This window comes from Colletes latitarsis, chromosome 11, assembly GCF_051014445.1.
Source record: "Colletes latitarsis isolate SP2378_abdomen chromosome 11, iyColLati1, whole genome shotgun sequence".
NCBI lineage: Eukaryota > Metazoa > Arthropoda > Insecta > Hymenoptera > Colletidae > Colletes > Colletes latitarsis.
In genome coordinates this window covers 20,156,166-20,176,280 of record NC_135144.1, presented here as the reverse complement: position 1 = coordinate 20,176,280, position 20,115 = coordinate 20,156,166, and the positions used below count along the sequence as shown (strand labels likewise).

Below are 20,115 nucleotides of genomic sequence, written 5' to 3'. Positions count from 1 at the left end.
TAAAACTTTAGACGCGTGCAATTCCAAAACTACTAGTGTTTTATCCATTATTGAGCCATCATTAGTAGCGGCAAACCTTCCTCTTTAAAATGGTTTTTGGTTTTTGTCAATCCGACTTTCCGTTTTCGAGATATCGTAATTTATGTAAAAGGTAATTTTTCTTAATTCGACTATCGCTGTCTTCGTCTGACGCGTCGCGCCGGACCTCTTTTTCTCGTACGTGACTCGCGACCGAGTGGCCGACTGACCTACTTTTCAATGTGCGCGCGCGGTCAACGACCTTGACAAGGCCGTAGTAAGAATGTAAACAAACGCTTCGTACTCTTATATTTCCGGAACTAGTCACCGCATCGACTTGAAACTAAAATCGCTATATCTCCGGAACTAATAAAGCTATCACCTTGTACAAACGCTCATTTTAAAGGGCATTTCATCCTCTATCCAATGACTATACCAATTACTATATTTTATGCTGTCTTCTATGTTTATTTTCACATTTACTTTGACTCTATACACCCAAAGAAGTTTTAGCGATTCCTAATGATCGTACGACTAGTGCACGATAAAACTGGACCTTTAAATTGTTTATTTAATTGAAAATGAATTTAAACATAGAATGTTTGCGTAGTTACTAGCTAGCACTTTTTCTTAAATAGTTGTTTTCTCTAGAACTAACTACGGTATCGACTTGGAACAAACTTCGATTTCAGGAGCGTTTTATCTTCTATCCAATGAGGATTACAAAATTTTTTAACATAAAAGAGAAGGATATCTTACGAATAAACATTAAAATACAACTTTCTATACATATAATGCAAAAATTACGTTGCCTCGTAAAAGAGAAAAAGAAAGACTGGTCATTTGACCAGTCATGGTAGGAATAGGTATACGTGAAGTGCCGGTAGGTTTAGTGTTAAACATTTCACTTAATTTGTTGCTCATCGAATTTTACTTTAAATAATTTTTAATCCGACTATCGTCTATGTTTCCAATCATTTCGAATACTTTCTATTTTTTGATTATACAAAGCCTTCTATCTTGAGTATAACATAATAGAAACAATTTATTTTAAGTAAAACAGTTTAGGATAGCCTATGAAAGGATTTATGAACAGATCAGGATGCTATTATAGGACACTTTGTATCCACAGCGCGCGACAAACAAGATATTAATACGTTCATTAGAACAATGTGTGTGCACTTTAATGCGGCACGCTCGCGATATTTTAATTTACGCTCGGTTCAAACGACGCTATTCAAATTACTACAAATACACGGAAGGCGCTAGGCATGTATGGATTTCCGATTGGTATAATACATATTATGAATCGCATTCTACGCATCGGAAATTGGAATATGCAGATTGCCTTCCGCGAATCTGTGGTCGAATCGATAGAATTGTTTGAACCGAGCGTACATTGATCAGCATTAGTTTGTCCCGTTTTATTGGAACGTGTCGCGCCAATCGCGTTCTATTCTCTTTCGTGACAACCTTGTGCACGACTAGAACACACCCTTGCGGAATGGACAACCAAAATAGACCAACCTCGACTAGCAACAGATTGTGGAAGGATTCTATAACAATTAGGAACTTGAAAGCTAAAAATTAGTCCCTCGACCACACGCTTGTTTCTACTGACGTCTATAAATTCAAAAATAATAGATGTTCACATGATAAATGTGAAGTCTCCCATGGAACCAGTCAAAAGAATAATGATGCTCGAGGTTTCACTGAAACGTGGTCCAAGTTACACCATATTTCGAACGTGTCACCAAACGTTTCGTATCATATGTTTCCTCCCAGTTAATAACAGGGACAGTAAGAAAAGGAAACAAGTAACATTCTCGCGTAAAAATGTATTTTCCAAGAGAAACTTTACTCCGGGTCAGAAGCAGCTCGACGTTCGCGTTGCACGCGAACCGAGCGTCCGCTTTTCGAGGGTTAATTCGATTTATTCGTTCTTCCTTTCTAGTTTAGATTATTTCCTTTTATTTTCCTTGTCTTGCGTTTAATTGTCCGCGCAAAAGCCTCGAGATCACGTTTAAAAGCAATCTCTGGCTGAACCTCGCCATCGTGAATATTTTTAAATATATAAACTCGTACTATTCTTCCGCGAGAAGATGGTACAGCATGTTTGCATCCCCATAATATTAGCTGATATTATGGGAGAAGTCAGCGTACTGTAGCAAGAGTGGAGGATGTAAACACGCTGTGCCTGCTTCTCGCGGAAGAACAGTATTTCTCTTCTTTCCATAAACATTCGACAACGTTAATTATTTTTTATTAAATATACTAGTAAATGATAAAACAGAGGTAAAAGGTTGGACTAAAACTGATATAATATCAACACAGTGAAAATGGAACCTACTATTTTGATAAAAAAAAATCTGAGATTAATATCGAGTAGTATTTCTAGAGGGTGTCACAGTTTTTGGATGCTTCGTGAAAAACGAGGACCATTCAAGGGTGTATCCAGGCTCGCGTTTCAAATTAACTACATTTGCAAATGAAGTCAAGGACGACTTCTTTGATGTAGCTGCTCCGCGCCAGCCGGAACAAGCACGTCCAGGCAACGAAAACGTGCACCCCGAAAGTAATCCACAAAATCAGAACTTTCCAGGGGATTACCAGCATGGACCGCGCGGCCGTTCTTATGAATGTACAGTGTTCCCGGACAACCTGGCCCGTTTATACGACGACCGCGAGCAAATCGGCTTTCATGCGCGCGTTCCGTCGACATACCGGCGTCTTTCGTCGTGAATTACGGCTGTAGATCTGAACGCCCACCAAGCATTGCGCTTAATTAAGCTTGGAATGCTTAGCCATGATAGCGTAAAGGTACCCGCGGCGAGACGATTTCGTGCGGTCGCTGTTATCTAAACAAAGCCATGGCTTCCGTTGGAGGCGCGACGGAACACAATTATGTCAGCCCTGACCCACGCGAACGTCTCTCAGAGAAACCAAATCATCGCCATTTGCATTTCGGTGGCTGTAATCAGGCAATTTTTTAAATTTCTTTTCGATCTTTTCCTTGAATTTTACGAAGAAACCCTTCGAATGTTGTGAATCAGCCTTTGACGTTTAGAGTGGATTACAGCAGTTCGTAGAATATTTTTAACAACGTTGTACAGTAATATTCGAGTTGGAAATTTTTCCTAGTAAAAACTCTAATATCACTATGACCCGTATGTGGTCAGGGTGAAAAGTCGCCCGTACGATTAAACAGAAGATTTAATTAAAACTGGAAAAATGTAAGCGTATAACGCAGATACTAATGGGCACTGTTTAGAAAAGAGAGTCGAATATTGCAATGATAAAGGTATCAACTTTATAAATGTGATAAATGTGACAGCTTGTATTTGTTTAGATGATTACTATATTGTTTGTAGAATTTCGGGTATGAAAATATCGAGGTACATCAATTTTTTAACTACCATTTTCCTCTGTGCTTTCGATAATGCACACATTGTTTTTTAACGCGATAGTTAACGCATCTACTTTGACAGGTGCTTTTGCACGCGAAATTTGGCAACAGTTCACCGATGACTATAGTGGTTTTCTTCATACTTTCGCTCCGCGTGACAATGAAATTGAATATTTATATGCTTTTAGGGGCGCCGTGGTCGCGATACCTTTTTTTTCTGAAAGCTTTTTGTCACCTATTTTCGGAGAGGTAGGGCTCATGGGAAAACTGGGCGTCGTACACGTGCGTGTGACATACAACGTACTTAGAATCGTGACAAATGCGTTTCATGGGCGCTTAAATTGGAAAAATCTGCAAAAACTTTGGGCGTTTTTATTATACGGTTGTAAGGATACCGAACGTACGAACAAAACAAAGTAAGCTAGAAACTAACATTGTATCTATTTTATTTTGAAATAGCAACGAGCATTTGATTGGTTTTAATACTGAGAATTAATAATTTAACAGAATAAAGAAAATTAAAGCAGAGACACGCCCAGCGTTTCGCTTCCTTCTGGTTTTGGATTTGACAATGAGAGCACGATTTTTTTTCCTGACACGTGATTGACATTTGCATGCAGTTATGAAATATTGAGGGGCTTGTTTGCGTATCGGTCACGTGAATAATAACCTCGTTTCGACGAACGAGATATAGAAAAATGTCTACCTTTTAGCTATTTTCGTTTCCTCTCATTTCGAGGCTGTCCATAATAAAATTAAAATTAATGGAATATTGGAAATGATTTGAATTTTTCACAATCGTTCTAAAATTTTTGCACTGGGATTTAAAAGATGAATGGAAGTTTCAAATATTTTATTTTTTGCGGTGACTTAAGTTTTCATACCATCAGTTCTTCATTAAACATTAAAAAAACGAGAAACAAAGAAATTTAGCAAAAAGGTATCGAGTTATTACTTTTGTGCCACTTTTGAAAATTCATCAATCGATTCAATTTTCAATTCGAAAGAATATTTCGATATTTAATTAAAACCGTACGCGATACACAATAATTAGGGATTTATTTCAGATTCAGCGCACGGTTTTACTGCGCGATATTTGCGAATAATAAATCAAACTCCCGTTATTAAATATTCAATGCAAAATTCAATATCCTTCGAAAAAGCTTCTCGCGTAAATTCCGTCGCGATCGATACGCAAAATGGTAATGCGAATACCGACCAAAAAATGTTTATCGTCAGCAAATTGCGGATGCTTTGAACAATCCCTACAAGAAACGTCACGATCGAATAATCGATTTATCATATCGTTTGAATCACATAAAAGACAGTCGTTGGAAGTGTGTCATGGTCGGTTTAGCAATTTCGAATCGCATAATCAGCCTCCTTGTACCATGCACCAAAAATATTTAACATTTTTAACACTTAACTCGAGCTGTAATCCTGATATAAAAAAGCCATGTTTTCTTTCAACGATCATGTAACTTTAAATAAAATTGGCCAAAGGTATCTTTCGAATGCAGTAATTTTATTTTCAAACTTTAAATTGTATATCGAAGAATCGAGTCTCGCGTATCCATTAAAATTCGTAATACCGCGGATCTCCGATGCAGTTTATAACGTTCATTTCCAAGAGATTAGCTCTCAGCTCTATATCGTTCAAGAACGGGTTACGTAGTTAGTCCCGAATCGGTTTATGACCGACGTTTGCGTAAACTCGGTAAGCCAAACACTGCAAACCCCATCCTTCAGACACGACTTCAGCCATCAAATGTCGTACCAGTTCGTTTATTTTGCTGGATCGTTTCTTCCATGGTTCATCGACGGTGTAGACGAGCAAAGATCACTCTTGAAACTTGCAATATCGGATAAGTACGAAATCGATCGCAAACATCTTATTTTCATCGTAGCAATCAGAATCTCCGATGAGAATTGGATTCAAATGGAATTTTAAGATAAAACATTTTTATAATACAAAGATCTCGATATAATTTAACGAAGAAGCGACGAATACCCAAGTTTCAGTTTAAATTCCCTGAAATTTTTCAAAACGGTCGTCGTGCTTCTCGAATTCTTTTTTCTCCCGTGGAAATGTCGTTTATGGCTCGGTTATCTGAAAGCTTCTTTCCGCGAGGCGGGCATCACGATTTCTCACAGTTGGCTCATCAGACACCTGTTATCTGTTACAACGCCTCGGTATCTTTCATCGTGACAGAGTAACCTGTCCCACACAGAGGACGTGTTCCACTCTGGCACGCGAGAGTGGAAATGATTGAGTAATCGTGTCGTGCGTTATCGCGTTCACAGAACGTTTACGAGTATTTCGAATTTTAGTTTCGAAAAACAAACGTTTTGTATTTCGAACGCGACGATAAATATTTCTGTAAGAGACTGTCGCGGATTCTGACGTTAGTTTCAGAAACGAACACTCTGTATTTCCAACGAAACGTTTCTTTGCCCACCGACGATGATACGAGACGATAAAAATTTGTATCGGAAACGTTTGTAAATAAATCGGTAAAAAGTAACGACCGAGGTAGCTTGGCATAGCGTTCCAGGGTCGAATAAATATCGAGGTGTGTCGCGAAAGCTGTGCATTCAGCGCGATTCCGTTGTAATAGTCGTCGATTCCAGTACCTCGGGACCAAATTCGAGAAAATGGCGGCGTTGATCGCGGTCTAGAACGAAGACGCGACGCGGTAAGCTCGGGGATCAAACTGTCGTTACTTTCTACGATGTTGGTATATCGAGAAGAACGAAGGACAAGAATGAAAAAGGAAATAATGCGTTCCCATTTACAGCATCGTTGCGAGAACGCTTTCGACAGCCACGAGGCGAAGCTTTTATCTTTGCATTCAAAATATTTCTCGCTGATTTTTATGCAACCGCACCTGCAAATTACGTAAAACGATAGAATACTTATTTTTCTTAGCAAAGTATAGCCGAGAAATCCTTTTAACACGTCGATTGCCACGGTGGTCACCGGTGACCGGCACTTTGAACATTACAATTGAATTATCGAATATTTCTATGTTTCTATAATTTGAACAAATATCGAAGACGTCCTTAGACATGGAAAACTAGCGTGACAGTTGATGTATTAATATTCTATACGATTCCCAATTACGTCAATTATTTACGATAAGTTTTTCCTAAAAAATTCCAAGTATCGGCCACCGGTGACCGGCGCGACTGGAACGCAAAGATTAGCGGCACTTAACGCGTTACGAGCTTATTAAAGACTGCTCTAGACAGAGGTTATGAAGGTACTTATTTCCGATAACGTGTCGGGCCATTTTAAGCTCCTTTCCAGGTTATATACAGCTATAAAGAAGATATACTACTCGTAAGAAATCGATTATAATATTTACAGAAAAATCTACTCTGCAGCTCAAGTTTTATCATTTTGTTCAGAATTTAATTTGAATTACAATTCAACGAATCGACTCTGAAATTTGTAAAGAAATTTCGAAAGCAAAAGCCACCGAATGATAATTAAAATTCGATGTCATGAACGTTGGGAATTGCAACAACCAACGTCTTCGGGTTATTTCGTTGGCGAGAAGAAATTGCGAACGGCGGCGATAAATTTCTATCGATTATGCAGTAAAACTTAACGGCATCAGTGTCGTGAAATGGGTTCGAATAAAGCGCGTGGATCCTCCGCAGTTAAACCGCGCGGCAGCTTTTCGAATCATTTCAAGGAGATCACCGACGTTCGACTTTGATCCCCGCGAACACTTTCTCGACCGCTCCCTCGGATTACACGATCGCGTGGGAAACTGGGGCAAGGAAAACCTACAGGATATTTTCCCCGTTAAACCGCGATCGACATGTAAATTACCGTGGTCTCGAATGTATTTCGTGGAACGAATCGTAATATATTACATCGTTAGTCCCTGGACGCGTACTTTTGTACCGCTGCACGAAAGCTCTTTCATCGAAATTTATTTGCCTCGTAAATTTAGGTGGCAAGAAAATTCGAAAATCTACCCTAGAAACTGCGGTTCGTAAATTACTAGAAAAAGAAACGGTGGTAACAGACGTTAGTAGATTTTGTAGCAGTTCGTTTGCGTTGAATCTTGTATCCTATTTTTGGGATCTTAATTTGTGGATTTACGCGTCAGCTTTCTCGACAGCTAAGAGAATAACGTTCTTGAGTTCGTCGTTGGCAAATTTCTACCACCATCTAGCAGCTGGATATTTTCCACAGAGTCTTGGGAGGAGAATCCAAACTCTGTCGAGGATGAATTCATTCCGTAGAGACAGAACAAACTTAGATTAGAAACGAAACGCATTAGGAGAGCATCGACTAGCTCGTTAAACTTGATTGAAGCCGTAAACACCTAGCATGCTCGCCAGTTCCTATCTTCTTTTAGTGGATTTCTTAGACCCGCAAGAAGTTGTTGAGACGATTTTTGAAGACTTAAAAGATTCATTTTATTTTAAAATAAGATGGTAATATCCATTCGCGGTTTCCCCCAAGAGAAGATTGAGAAATCCCCGAACGTTGGAATTCGCAAATTATTCGGGACGCGAACAAATTCTTTTTCCCGGACGCATTAATTTATCAAACCTCTGAAATTTCTCGCGATATTTCTCTGTTAGCTAAGACAGCTCGCAAACACGGAAACGCAGAAGCCGCAACAAGCGATCCAACAAAGCCAAAAGCCCGAGAATGCAACCGAATCCGAGATAAACTGCGGACGATGGAGCGCTTATTACAGGTTTAAGTGCGCTTTCGTTCAATTTGCCTAAGGATCACAAGGAAACTTGGCGCGATAAGGACCCCTGGGTCCTGCAACGAACAGTATATCGTCGGAATATTCATGTTCGGTGACGCCTCGACGCTCGAAATGGCCGGGGAAACGATTTTATATTCCGAAAGTCTGTCGCACCGCTCGCATAGAACCACGCCTGCAAACTTTTTACCTACGGACAAATCGCTTTTACGGTACACCTGAGCCTCGCGATTACACCGTTTACGACCAACGATCGATCTCGGGCGCGGAAAGAACATGCCACGCCGTCTTCTGAAGCCCGGCTTGCGTTTTACGAGCGTCGAGCACCCACGTCGTGTAAACTACCGTTTAATCAGCTTTAGAAATCACTCCCTGGGTCTCGTTATTTAACGATTAATCTTCGTCCCGGCGGGATGGGTAAATTAGATCAGTCACTTTCCGGGATTTAGAGAAATTTCACACACTTCAGGAAGATACTCAACCGATTTGCGTTTAACGATGGGGATTTTCACGGACATTGCACCAGTATTGCTATCGAAACTCTACGCGCTTACAATCACATTAAAATGTGGTTTTCAGATTTATTTCCTTTAACATCTATCTTGACGATTAATTTTTTTAGCTTCTCGCTGAAAGATCGTGTCAATGTGTTAAAGAAAGGAGAGGTGAAACGCTGGGTAATTTGATACTCAGTCGAGTGATCACTCTAGCACTAGCGAGAGAGCTAACAGCGTAACCCTCTAGTGGCCAGCGCGTAAACTGTCGCCACAATAGAGAGAACACTATTGGAACCGTGATAGTTTCGACTCCGTGATGCATGTTTCAGCACCGCGTAAAGATTTTTTTGTTCACCGTCACGTTTTATACACGTGATTGAATAAGACGCGGAGTACGGCGTCCCCATTTCTGTCTCCCAAAGGCGAACGAAAGCGTATTTTCCGAGATGGATTCACGCGGCTGCATTATTCGCGGCCCTTTTTGCAAATCCGAATTGCAACTGCGTTCGCTAGCCGTCGGGCTGATATACGTTTCTTCTCCGCGTAGATTTATGTGGATTGTCTCCGGACCGACTGGCGAGAGCGCGAAAACCGACTTACCGTCGCTCCGCGAAATTACGACGGAATTCGCTTGGACGCAAACAAATCCGTCACGGGGAAATTACAGGGAACGAATTTTAAATCGACCCGATTAGCGGAGCTTCTTCTGTACTTTAAAATAATAGACGAAGCGCGGTATGTTTGAAACAAGTATCCAGAAAGCTATTAACAATTTACGAATCAATTCATTTTCGATATCGTATCTTATTTTACGTAATATTCGTCCAGTTTTCAAGTTCGAAATTGGAAATTTATTTCGAGCTATTAGAAGTGTAAAAAGGAAAGTTTGAGAGGATCCGTTTAGGCCTGACGGTGTTGCGAACGAAATCGATCCTCTAACGAGAGTGCAGTCGATTTCGAGATTTCGAGTACCATTCGTTTCGTTACATTCTTCCCAATTTGCCTTGCAAATACACGTCTGTCGGTACACCGGAATACTCGCTGGTATTTTATTCCGCGGCATCGAAATCAAATAAAAGAAATTCATATAAACAAACAGAAATTTCCCGACGAAAATCAATCGCTGGACGTTGTAGTAAAATTCATCGATTGCTAAAAATGAGATTGTTTCGTGTTCACTTTTCTTTTTCGATGAAGTTCTTTCGATTCGTTATCGTTAAACTCCTTCGACGGTATTCTACTTTTACTGCTTTCGCGCGTTTCATCCCCCGTTCGAAGAATAAGAGAAAACCGGGGAACAGCGATCGAAGCCGTTGTCGACTGGGTTTGCGTATCACTCGCATGCACCCTTTGTCGATTTTAATGCGACGCATGGATAGCCGCCAAGATGGTCGATTGGTCGAGTGCTGTCATGCGCGTTATTACATCTGCTATACTTCAAGGAACGAACAGAGAAATATATAATAAAGTTTATCGATTCTACTCGACGTTCGGTGTGATTTTAACCGTGAAAACTTCGTCCCTGCGAACTTCGCGTCCCGGACGCGACGAACTTTATTCCCCTTGGAAACGAAACACGTCCAGAAACTTTGCTTTCGGTGGTACCAATCGTAACGAAGAGTGCTCCCCCACAAAAAGGAAAGAAATTGTTATACGACGACTCGAAAATTGATAGGGAAACGTTCCTCGAAAGATACTTCGACTGGTCTTGCTATAAATAATTATTTAATCTTGTTACATCGGTTCTTTTACAATTAGTCGTAAACCTGTAGCAGTAATAATTGTATCGACGTTCGTTTGTAAACTGATTTGTAAATACGATACCGCGAATTGGAATTAACGCGTGCAAAATCTTCCGATTTTTCGCGCAGGAATATTTTAATTATTTCCCGAAACCGTAAAATAATTTGTCGAGAAACGCAAATTCGTTGGAATATTCGTTTACTTCTGAGCTAATTGAATTAAAGGGACGCGAACGTTGTCCGTCGGTTAGCCGAGTTCGTTTTATCGAGCACAGTGGAAAATAACATCGGGCCCGCTGATCATTATTAACCCGCGGTCGGGCTAAACGATTTACCCTCTAACGCAATTCTAGCGCTTATTATTCCAGAGCGAAGCCCCGTTTCCGATAAAGGAAGGAACACCGCGGAGTCGGGTCCGTCCTTTTTGTTTACCGACGAATTGGCCCCGTCCGTCTTTTGAAAACGCCGTGTCGATTGATCCGGGATACCGCCTTTAATTGGATTCATCGAGCGCCCGGAAATCGAACGGCGCTAACAAGCGATGTTTGTTCCGCACGAAAATCATTTCCCAAAGTTTTCTCGAAAATAAAATTTACCGCTACGGGATGAAAATCAAATTCGAATCGGAAAAAGCCATACCTGTCGTGCGAATAGTTAATAATTCCTGAAACATATTTCACAATATACAGTCACTGAGTCTTCCATTCCATTATAGGATTACCTTTTGCATATTGCAACACTTAAAAACTATGTATTTAAATTCTTCAAAAATTTGGCCTTACGGTGTTCACCTTTCGAATTAAAATTACCTTTGTAACCTTATTTTGATGTTCTACTGTTTTGCAAATAATAGATAGGGCTTAACAAATAAATAATGATTTTATTAGAAACGAGATTTAGTATTCTAAAACAATTTACACCGCGAAAAAATTTTAATGGGAGATTCTAGAGGCCAAAATAAGACGAAAATTAAGAATACCAATTTGTTGATTGAGGCTTCGTTGAAAAGTTATTAATGTTTAAAGTTCCATACCGACCGGAAAATTTTTCGGCGAAATTAAAAAATTTCAAATCGTTCTAAAAAAATTATTTTTAGTTGCAGGGATCAATTGCAATCATTTTTGGTGAATACGCATACCTTCGAATTCCTACGCACTTTCGGGAAAAAATTCTTTACCGAAAATACAATGTCCGACCAGGCATTGATTCATTCCCCTGAAATTTCATGCGTATGTTTAAATCGTCATAACTCATGAATGGATTGGAGGATTTTAATGTTTCAAAATGCAAACAATGGGTATTAATGGGGCTCTGGAGCCCCAGAAAAATGGGCTGAAAAATCACATTGGATGTAAGGTCTACTCGTATACCTCGTCTGTGGTGAAAACTACTAACTCTCATTAAAATTTTTCCCAGGGGTGGTCGAACACCCTGTATATACACTCTCCAACATGTCCTTCATACAGCAAGATATCACAAGTTTATTAATCCTAATAATATATCCTGTAGAAATTACGGGGAGGTCATGTTTAGCGTATGCAGTTGCTGTCGATCGATATTTACGCTATAATTAAAACGATATACTATTATATTATAATTAACAATGAATTTGTAATAGTATAATTAGATAGACTGTATCAGTTCGATATAGTATCGGATATTTGAGTACGCTTCGATTCTTCTGGTCGTGTATTCCGGTGTATCGATTTCCTGTAATGTTATCGGTACGTATCCGCATCACTATCCGTTACTGCCAACACTATCTTGTGTCCTTTGCTCGGGCCCCCTATCCCACACCATTTCCATACCTTTGTAATTCGGTGCTTTAATCAACAGCCGCGCAAGTTTCGTCGCAGCCATGTTGCTGCGAGTTCTATCGTCCGATCGCCGACTGTCGAGCGAGATAGTCGCGTTCCACGCTAAGCGGGCACGCGCGATAATGTCAATTCATTTGGTTTGATATACGATCCGGAGCTTAACCTGGCGGAAATCCGAAGAAATCGCCCCCGTTATCGTGGACCCACGGACGCAACGCGGAGCCTCGCGTCTGACTTATGACGGTTCAGACTACTGTGGATGGATTTCACCATCGTCGAACGGTGCAAACTCGAAACAATCGGGAATAACGATAGAAAATGGCTAGTCGTGATTGTCCATGCTCCAAATATACTCCAAACTTCTTTTTTTTTTAATAAAAACTGTACAGGTTATATACGTAAACCTTTCCGTAGGTATATTTATCGACTTTCGCACGGGTTGTCTGAATTTTATCGGCGCGTTGTAATAAATAGTTTGGACAATCGAAACTGTAATTTGAGGTTCGATCGAACGATGTTTTTACGGTCAATTGACTGTTTCGCAGATGGAAAACGATAGAATAATTCCATTGACAGGCTTCGTTATTTATTTGGAAATATTAACAAGGAAAGGTGGAATACTAATAATTTTCCAAGGGCGTCGAAATCGTAGATGTGTCCCTATAAATTTCGAACGTCGGGGCTCGAACTGTAATTATGATGTTTGCGTAATGTTACCCTAAATTGATAGCATCGAAACAAGTTTTAGTCTCGTCGTTAATCGCAGTTTACCACCATTTACGAGGAGATCCGTCAACCACGACCCGCGATAAGACGACCCACCTGCTTTTCGTGAGTGAGTCAGATATCGAGGACGAGGAAACCCTCCGTCACGAACGTAAACGACGCTGTAATTAATTCCTTCGCCCCTAACTTCTTCCGAGACGAATTTATACGGCGCGTGTATTCGTGCCCTTTATTCATTAGCGGTTGAAATTTGAATATTGGGAAACTTTGCCTAGGGGTTCCAATTTCATATTCTATCGACTCGAATGTTCAATTCCTCTTCGGGATAGAAATATACAAAGATGCTTAAAAAATTATACTTCCAAATGCATCTTAGAAACTGGTTAAAAATGCTCTTAATTATTAAAATGATCGATTCGACATTAAATTGAGAAAAACTCCCCACATTTTGCAATAGGAGCCTCGACGATAGTTATAACGAACCCATGAAAATTTGTACATCGAAAATACACAGTCCTTGTTCCGAGTTCGACGTCAATTTCGAACCATGCGAGTGCTTCGTAATAAAATTTTGAAACTATTGTGGCAGTGAAACAAAAAAACACGCAACTCTGGGCGCTCGAAACTTAATAATCACGTACTTGACCTTACAATTTCGTTTAAAATGACGCTTCCCACGCTCGCCACTAGAGGGCTACTCTCTTGTCTCTCTCACAAGTGCTCGACCGTCCTTCTATTTCTATATGCAGGGTGTTCGACCACTCCTGGGAAAAATTTTAATGGGGGATTCTAGAAACCAAAATAAGACGAAAATCAAGAATATCAATTTCTTGACTGAAGCTTCGTTAAAAAGTTATTAAAAAATTTCAAATCATTCTGAAAAAATTATTTTTGGTTGCGGGGGTCAATTATAATTATTTTTGGTGAATACACATACCCCTGAAATGCTACCCACTTTCGAGAAAAAAATTCGAGTAGGTACTGAAGTTTTTAGACGAAATTAAAAAATTTCAAATCATACTAAAAAAATTATATTTAGTTAAAGGGGTCAATTACAATCATTTTTGGTCATTATACATACCCCCGAAATCCTACTCAGTTTCGAGAAAAAAATTCATTACCGAAAATTACATGTCTGATCATAGCGTCGATATGTTTCACTGAAATTTCATGCGTATCTTTAAAACGTCATAACTTCTGAACGGATTGGACGATTTTGATGTTTAAAAAAGCAAACGACGCGTATTTTGGTGGAGAATATATACAAATCGTAAAAATGTTCGAAAAGTTGGTCCTTGACCCCGCAAAATGAGAAAAACCTCATAAAAATGGTCCAATTTTCAAACAGCCGTAACTTCTACAATTGTGAATATATTTCAATGAAACTTTTTTCTGAAGTAGAGCTCATGGGTACCTACAAAAAAGTATTAGACAACTTTTCTGTAGGACGTCAAACAAAATTACTAAAAATGATAAACGAATTTTTAAGAAAAATCAACAGGGGGTAGGTGCCTAAATTTTTCGGCGAAAAAAAAAATTATTTTCAGTTGCGGGGGTCAAATACAATCATTTTTGGTCAATAGACATATCCCCGAAATCTTGTGCATTTTCGAGAAAAAAATTCAGTACGGTCGGAACTTTATACGTTAATAGCTCTTTAACGAAGTCTCCATCAACAAATTGGTATTCTTGATTTTCGTGTTATTTTGGCCTCCAGAATCACCCATTAAAATTTTTCCCAGGGGTGGCCGAACACTCTGTATACTATTTCGTTCATTTCTCCCTACAACAGCGGGTCGCCATAAGAATCTCAAGATGGAATAAATATATATCGTTCTAGGTCCTTGGCGACTCGACGATTTCGAAGAAAACTCGTCCGTGAATTGTTCAGGCTGATTTGTTCGCGTCATCTGGTCCCGATTTCGGTCGGCGGTTTTGTGCAGTCTGGAATGCCGTTCATCGGGCCGCGAAACAGGAGCAGTTTCATGGAAACCGGCGCCGTTTTGCGGTATTATGCCGCCAGAAATTAGATCTCGCCCGGTGCGTTCGTCATTGCGAACAATTCGCAATTTTCTCGCTGCAGGAGTGGCAATCGAGTTATACCACGCGGTTCCCGTATAATTCGATAGGAATTCAGGGACGCGTAAACTCCTACCAACCCACGGCCAGGTTGTGCTCATAATCGCGACGTCAACGAACTCCGTTGTACGCAACGAAATTACTGGAGAGTCCTGATTTGTGATTGAGATCGACCACACCTTACAAATTGGCTCGAATCTTGACCCAGGCTCGTTTGAAACACTCAAACATACTACAATTCCTGAATTAACCCAACTTTTAACTGTTCTTCTATCTACTCTTATGGAACTTATGGAACTATTCATTACTGCAGGAATAGGTAGTTTGATAAATTATATTGTTCCTTATTATTTAACAGTACACCCCGTATTGTTTCTGCAAACGAGTTCGACATCTTTTTGTACCTAAAACACGATAACTTCGCTCTCGATCGCGCCAGTCAAAATGGCGGCGAGTTTCTGCAATTTCGAACGAACCACCGCCCGAACGGGGTCGGTACAGAGCGATTTGCTTTAATACAGGAACATAAAAGCCCGTCATTGCCACGAATACACTTGGTCGATTCTATTATGCACCGACGCGGCCTGAATCGAAACAGAATCGTCCCCAAATAATAATAATCAACCGCATTTGATATCTGGACATTTTTCGAGCGGTGCTTCGATGGCTCGTAAATCTGCACGGATTGCTCGGGTCGTCGGGCGTTCAGGGATTCGAAATAAAATCGGGGTTCATGAAAATTCATGTCGTCAGCGATTCGATAATCGCGAATAGCAGAACTTAACGATCCATTTGCGGCCGTATTGGAATAAAGACTCGCGATAAACGAGTAATTCTTTCGCGCGAGTCGTTTGAAATTTAGTGCTCGATAACAAATCGAAGAAAGTACGGTTACCTTCGTATTCATGGGAAATGTAAAAAATTGTTTCGCGAGATTTCAAGAAGTTTGAATTTCCTCCGCGAAGAAGCGCAGGAACTGTTCTTTTAATTTTAAATTTCCCCATTAATTATTCTCCTTGACACCCACCATCCTCTCGAGGCCGAAAAATCGAGCAGAGAAATTGGCTCGAATTCTTCGATTCGCTAACCCGGATTTCGATCTTCGCTCGCTTACGCCCACGGCAAATTATCCGACCAGCGATTCATTATTCACTGTTTCCCTCTTAATACCACTTTTGTGCCCGCGGAATTTCACGGTCATTAATCAGATGTAATCGGATAGACCGCGAAGTAACTGGAGAGCCGGGAAATTTAGTTTTGTATCAATTACCACGATTAATCATCGTTAGATCATAATTAACGAGGTGAACGAACCGATTGATTTCACGCGGCTACCAGCTACACGGGCTTCTCGGGAACATTTTCCACGAGTTACGGGCCCTGGGAGGCGTTTCGAAGCCAGATAAAGAAAGAGAACAAGAGGAAGGGTCTCGTTACGCAAGAATCTTGGTACCCACGATTACTGTTCGATTGTCTTTTAACGTCCTCTGGAGAACCAATTACGGATGTCGCGAGAACTCCGGGGCTGGAAACGTTTGGGAAATTGTTCCCAATGTGGACGACCTCGAAATCATTCTATCTTTCTCGTGATCTTGTAATTCGACTCAATTTTAAATGTGAGTTTTTGCTCTTTAAAATTCTACCGTTCTGCCCTTTCGAACTTTCGTGTAATTATAAAACACTTTTAATACTTTTATGAGTTCCCCCGAAGAGAACCTGTTATCAGGTCGAAACGATTGACCGAAACCAAAGAAGTTATATTTTATTTTCGTTTCCCTGTTTCGATGATAAAATCATTGCAATGTTTGTTCCCCTTTCGCTCAAATGAACTCTCAGAGACGGGATCGTAGAAATTTATACGACTGGCGCGTGTAGCTTTTATCGCGCATCCGATGAAACAACTCTATGGGCTGTAAAATTGTTTACATGCACGTTACTAGGCCATCGCGTCGAGTCTATTGGATTTTCATACGCACCTGAACTTCTAAGGCATGGTAAGCAAATATGAGGCCAAGCAGTATCACAGTAGACACAGAGATCAGGGTTTTCAATGCTGTCGAGTAAAACGAGGCCTGCAACATAAAACATCGTTCTCATAAATCTCGGTTCCGGGTATATTGCCCTTATTCTACGAGCACTTAAATTTATATCGTTCGTCCTAAACAAACAGCAATATGACGCGAACGTGGCGGCCAACGATTTATAGAGGAATCAATTGTCACCATTTTCCTTCAGCGATCCAGTAGCAAGAAATCAAAGTAAATAAAACATCATCTGCTTCTCCAATTCAATATTATCGATTAAAATTCAAATCCCAAATTCACAAACGAGTTTGATTTCAAAATATTGTTTATTAAACACCTATTGTTATTATGTACTTCTTATTGAAATTTTGTTCTACGTCTACCGTTTCGCGTGCCTACATCGTGCAGCTTTTTATAGTTTCATATTTCTATTTTTTCTTTTATAGCGTAAGGTGCATAACAAATATAATTCAATTAACTTCCGCTCGACGAATTAGAAACGTACGATATACACGACACTCGTCGTACATTTTGTTGTAAAAGTTTCTCCGCGAACAAGTTTCAGACGAATTGGGCGCATATTTAATTATCGTTAGACATTTACTGTTTAGCAATTGTAGAAAGGGGCAAAATTCATTTTCCTCGCTTCGAAGGAAGAGGAAACATGGTAGTCGTCCAACGACTATGGATTATGGCTCTTTCACACAGTGCACAGCAAATGGTTACGTCGAAATGACCCTCCTCCGCGAATAAATTAATATAACGAGGCAATTATGAAAATTGCCATGGAAGACTCAAATGGCCTGCAAAATCTGACGAGGGAGGACACGTTTTCTATTGTCCATCGAGGTTTCCAAGATGTAAAAGCTTATTTACATGAGCAGCGTTACGCGGTACTAATGGATGCGCTTATAGGAAACCGTATTCATACCAGGTCGCGAGTCACGAATTTTAACGTTTAAACTAAAATTGTTTCCAATAAACTTTATTTTAGTTCGTCTCTCCAAACGTTTCCATCGGTTGTGTCTTTAATTGAACGATGAGGAACGCTCGACAGCGTAATTAAACATTCATGGATCGACGTATTAATTCCAACCGCGTCTCGTAATGAACACCCAAGGGCGCGGAAATCCTAAAAAGGGTGAAACGACGCGGACTGTTGGGTCTCCAACGAAGAACCCTCGAACCACTCGAACCACTTCGCACCGAGTATTCTCTCTGTAATTAAATCGAGAACGTCGAGTCGGGGAGGGGCTGGTCGTCTGAAAGAAACGGTAAAACTGACTGAAGGTTCCCCGCAGTACTCGGGCGATCATAACTGTTACCATAAGTAGAACTTGAGTCTCTCCCTTTTCCCTCTTTTCGAGCGCCAACTGAATATCTTTTGACATAATGGCGGCTCTCTTAACGCGAACGAGATTCTCGAGACTTTCGCGGCTACAGTTCTTGCCAATGGTATTCCATTGGAACGTAAATCGAATTTCGACAATCTATGGTCCTCGAAGGTTCGTAATATACAGGTACATACATTCGTAGGTGTTTTCACTACTGACAACATTTTTAGCAATTCGAGGATAAAATTGTCCATTTCTGTATTTTAGCTCACTTGTTCAATTATGATTTTTTTGGAACAGTACACTGTATGTTTTAAACAGCGTACAGTAAATATAACACTCTGACAATTTGATAATAGAGCCCCATTTAGGTATACGAACTAATAAATACGTATGGGTTTACCAAGTTCTCGATTTTACGAACGCTTCTATAGCTTATAGAATATCTCACGTTTATCGACGATAAATAGAGCATTAGAAATGTACGATATTTACATATCGAAAGCTTCCCGATTTGTTCGAGGTTTCGCAGAGTCCAAGTTCTGCAAGTCAAACGAAGTTCCCCTGACGAATAAATTTTATTAACATGTCCACGTTCGCGTTGCAACCGATGAAACTTTCCGATCGGTCGGTCGATCAATTTAGAAATGAAGTTTCCGCGTAGGGATGGTTTGAAGAGGTACCATAACACTGTTTATTTTCTTGGAGAAGTCGAATTTGATTGCTACTTACACCCACCCTCGATTGGAACGGCGGTGTTTGAAGGTTTGAAGGAATAAAATACACCGAACGACTGAAAGTAAAATTAAGTAAATGTCTATAAATCGAACGGTGAAATAAAATTGAACGAATTTGTAAGTACCTATCGAACGATAGGAATCAAAGGTGTTTCTGTAAAACCTAGAATTCGCGTTCGAATCAATGGATTAAACAATTTCGCTTGTATTAGATTTATCAAACGATTAAATTGTAGGGAGAAAGATGTACTTTGAAAAAATGCTGCTGGGTTGGATGTTCTGGTCAGATTTCTTAATGCTTGCAACGAGTATGTAAATAGATATGAAAATAATCGATTAACGCAGTTGTGCAATTACACGTTCTGAGCATCGCGCGCGTCGAAGTGATTCGTGCGAATAATACACAGATTTAATAGTTCCGCGAGCAGAGGCTGCATCCGGTGGCCAGATTTTGGTACGCTGGCGGTGAATCTGTGGCTTTCGTGATAGTAGGCAGACGGTTAATTAGTTACATATAAGAGGAAACCCTTGTAACGTTTGATATTGACGTTTACTTTAAAACGTAGGAAAACTTTTCACGGTCTCGCGTATGTACGAATTTGAGCTTGTGAATTAATTGAACTCAAAACGAATGAAATTACGTAGAATTCGAGATGTCGTTCCAATTTTAACCCTTTTCAATTACGACCCTTGATAATTGTGTAAAAATTTAGCGGCAGAGAGAAGCTTTTCGAGCAATAATGTAACGAGATGGAAGTAATAGTAAGTAATAATGAGATGGGAAATCTATTTTACGCAAAGAAGCGTTTAAAAGTAAAAGGTAAAAGAACACGCTTGCTCCAATCCCATCACACTTTCCTGACTTTCGTTACAGCTTATTTACCGCGAGGAACGAGCCAAAGCGATTTCCAGCAAACGCATCACCTCGACGATCCAATAACAGATTATCGCCTCCTCAAGGTGACCGACCTCTCTCTTCGTATTCGAAGCGATTCC

At 40.1% G+C, this 20,115-nt stretch overlaps 1 protein-coding gene across 2 annotated transcripts in view; it reads right to left on the bottom strand.

The window, feature by feature from the left end:
• Sk (small conductance calcium-activated potassium channel) overlaps nt 1–20,115 on the bottom strand; it is a 252,814-nt gene that overhangs the window by 34,705 nt on the left and 197,994 nt on the right. For both annotated transcript variants that reach the window (XM_076778213.1, XM_076778214.1), the window contains exon 6: nt 17,001–17,096. In XM_076778213.1, the coding sequence (XP_076634328.1) occupies nt 17,001–17,096 (96 nt within the window). The remainder of the gene's footprint in view (nt 1–17,000; nt 17,097–20,115) is intronic.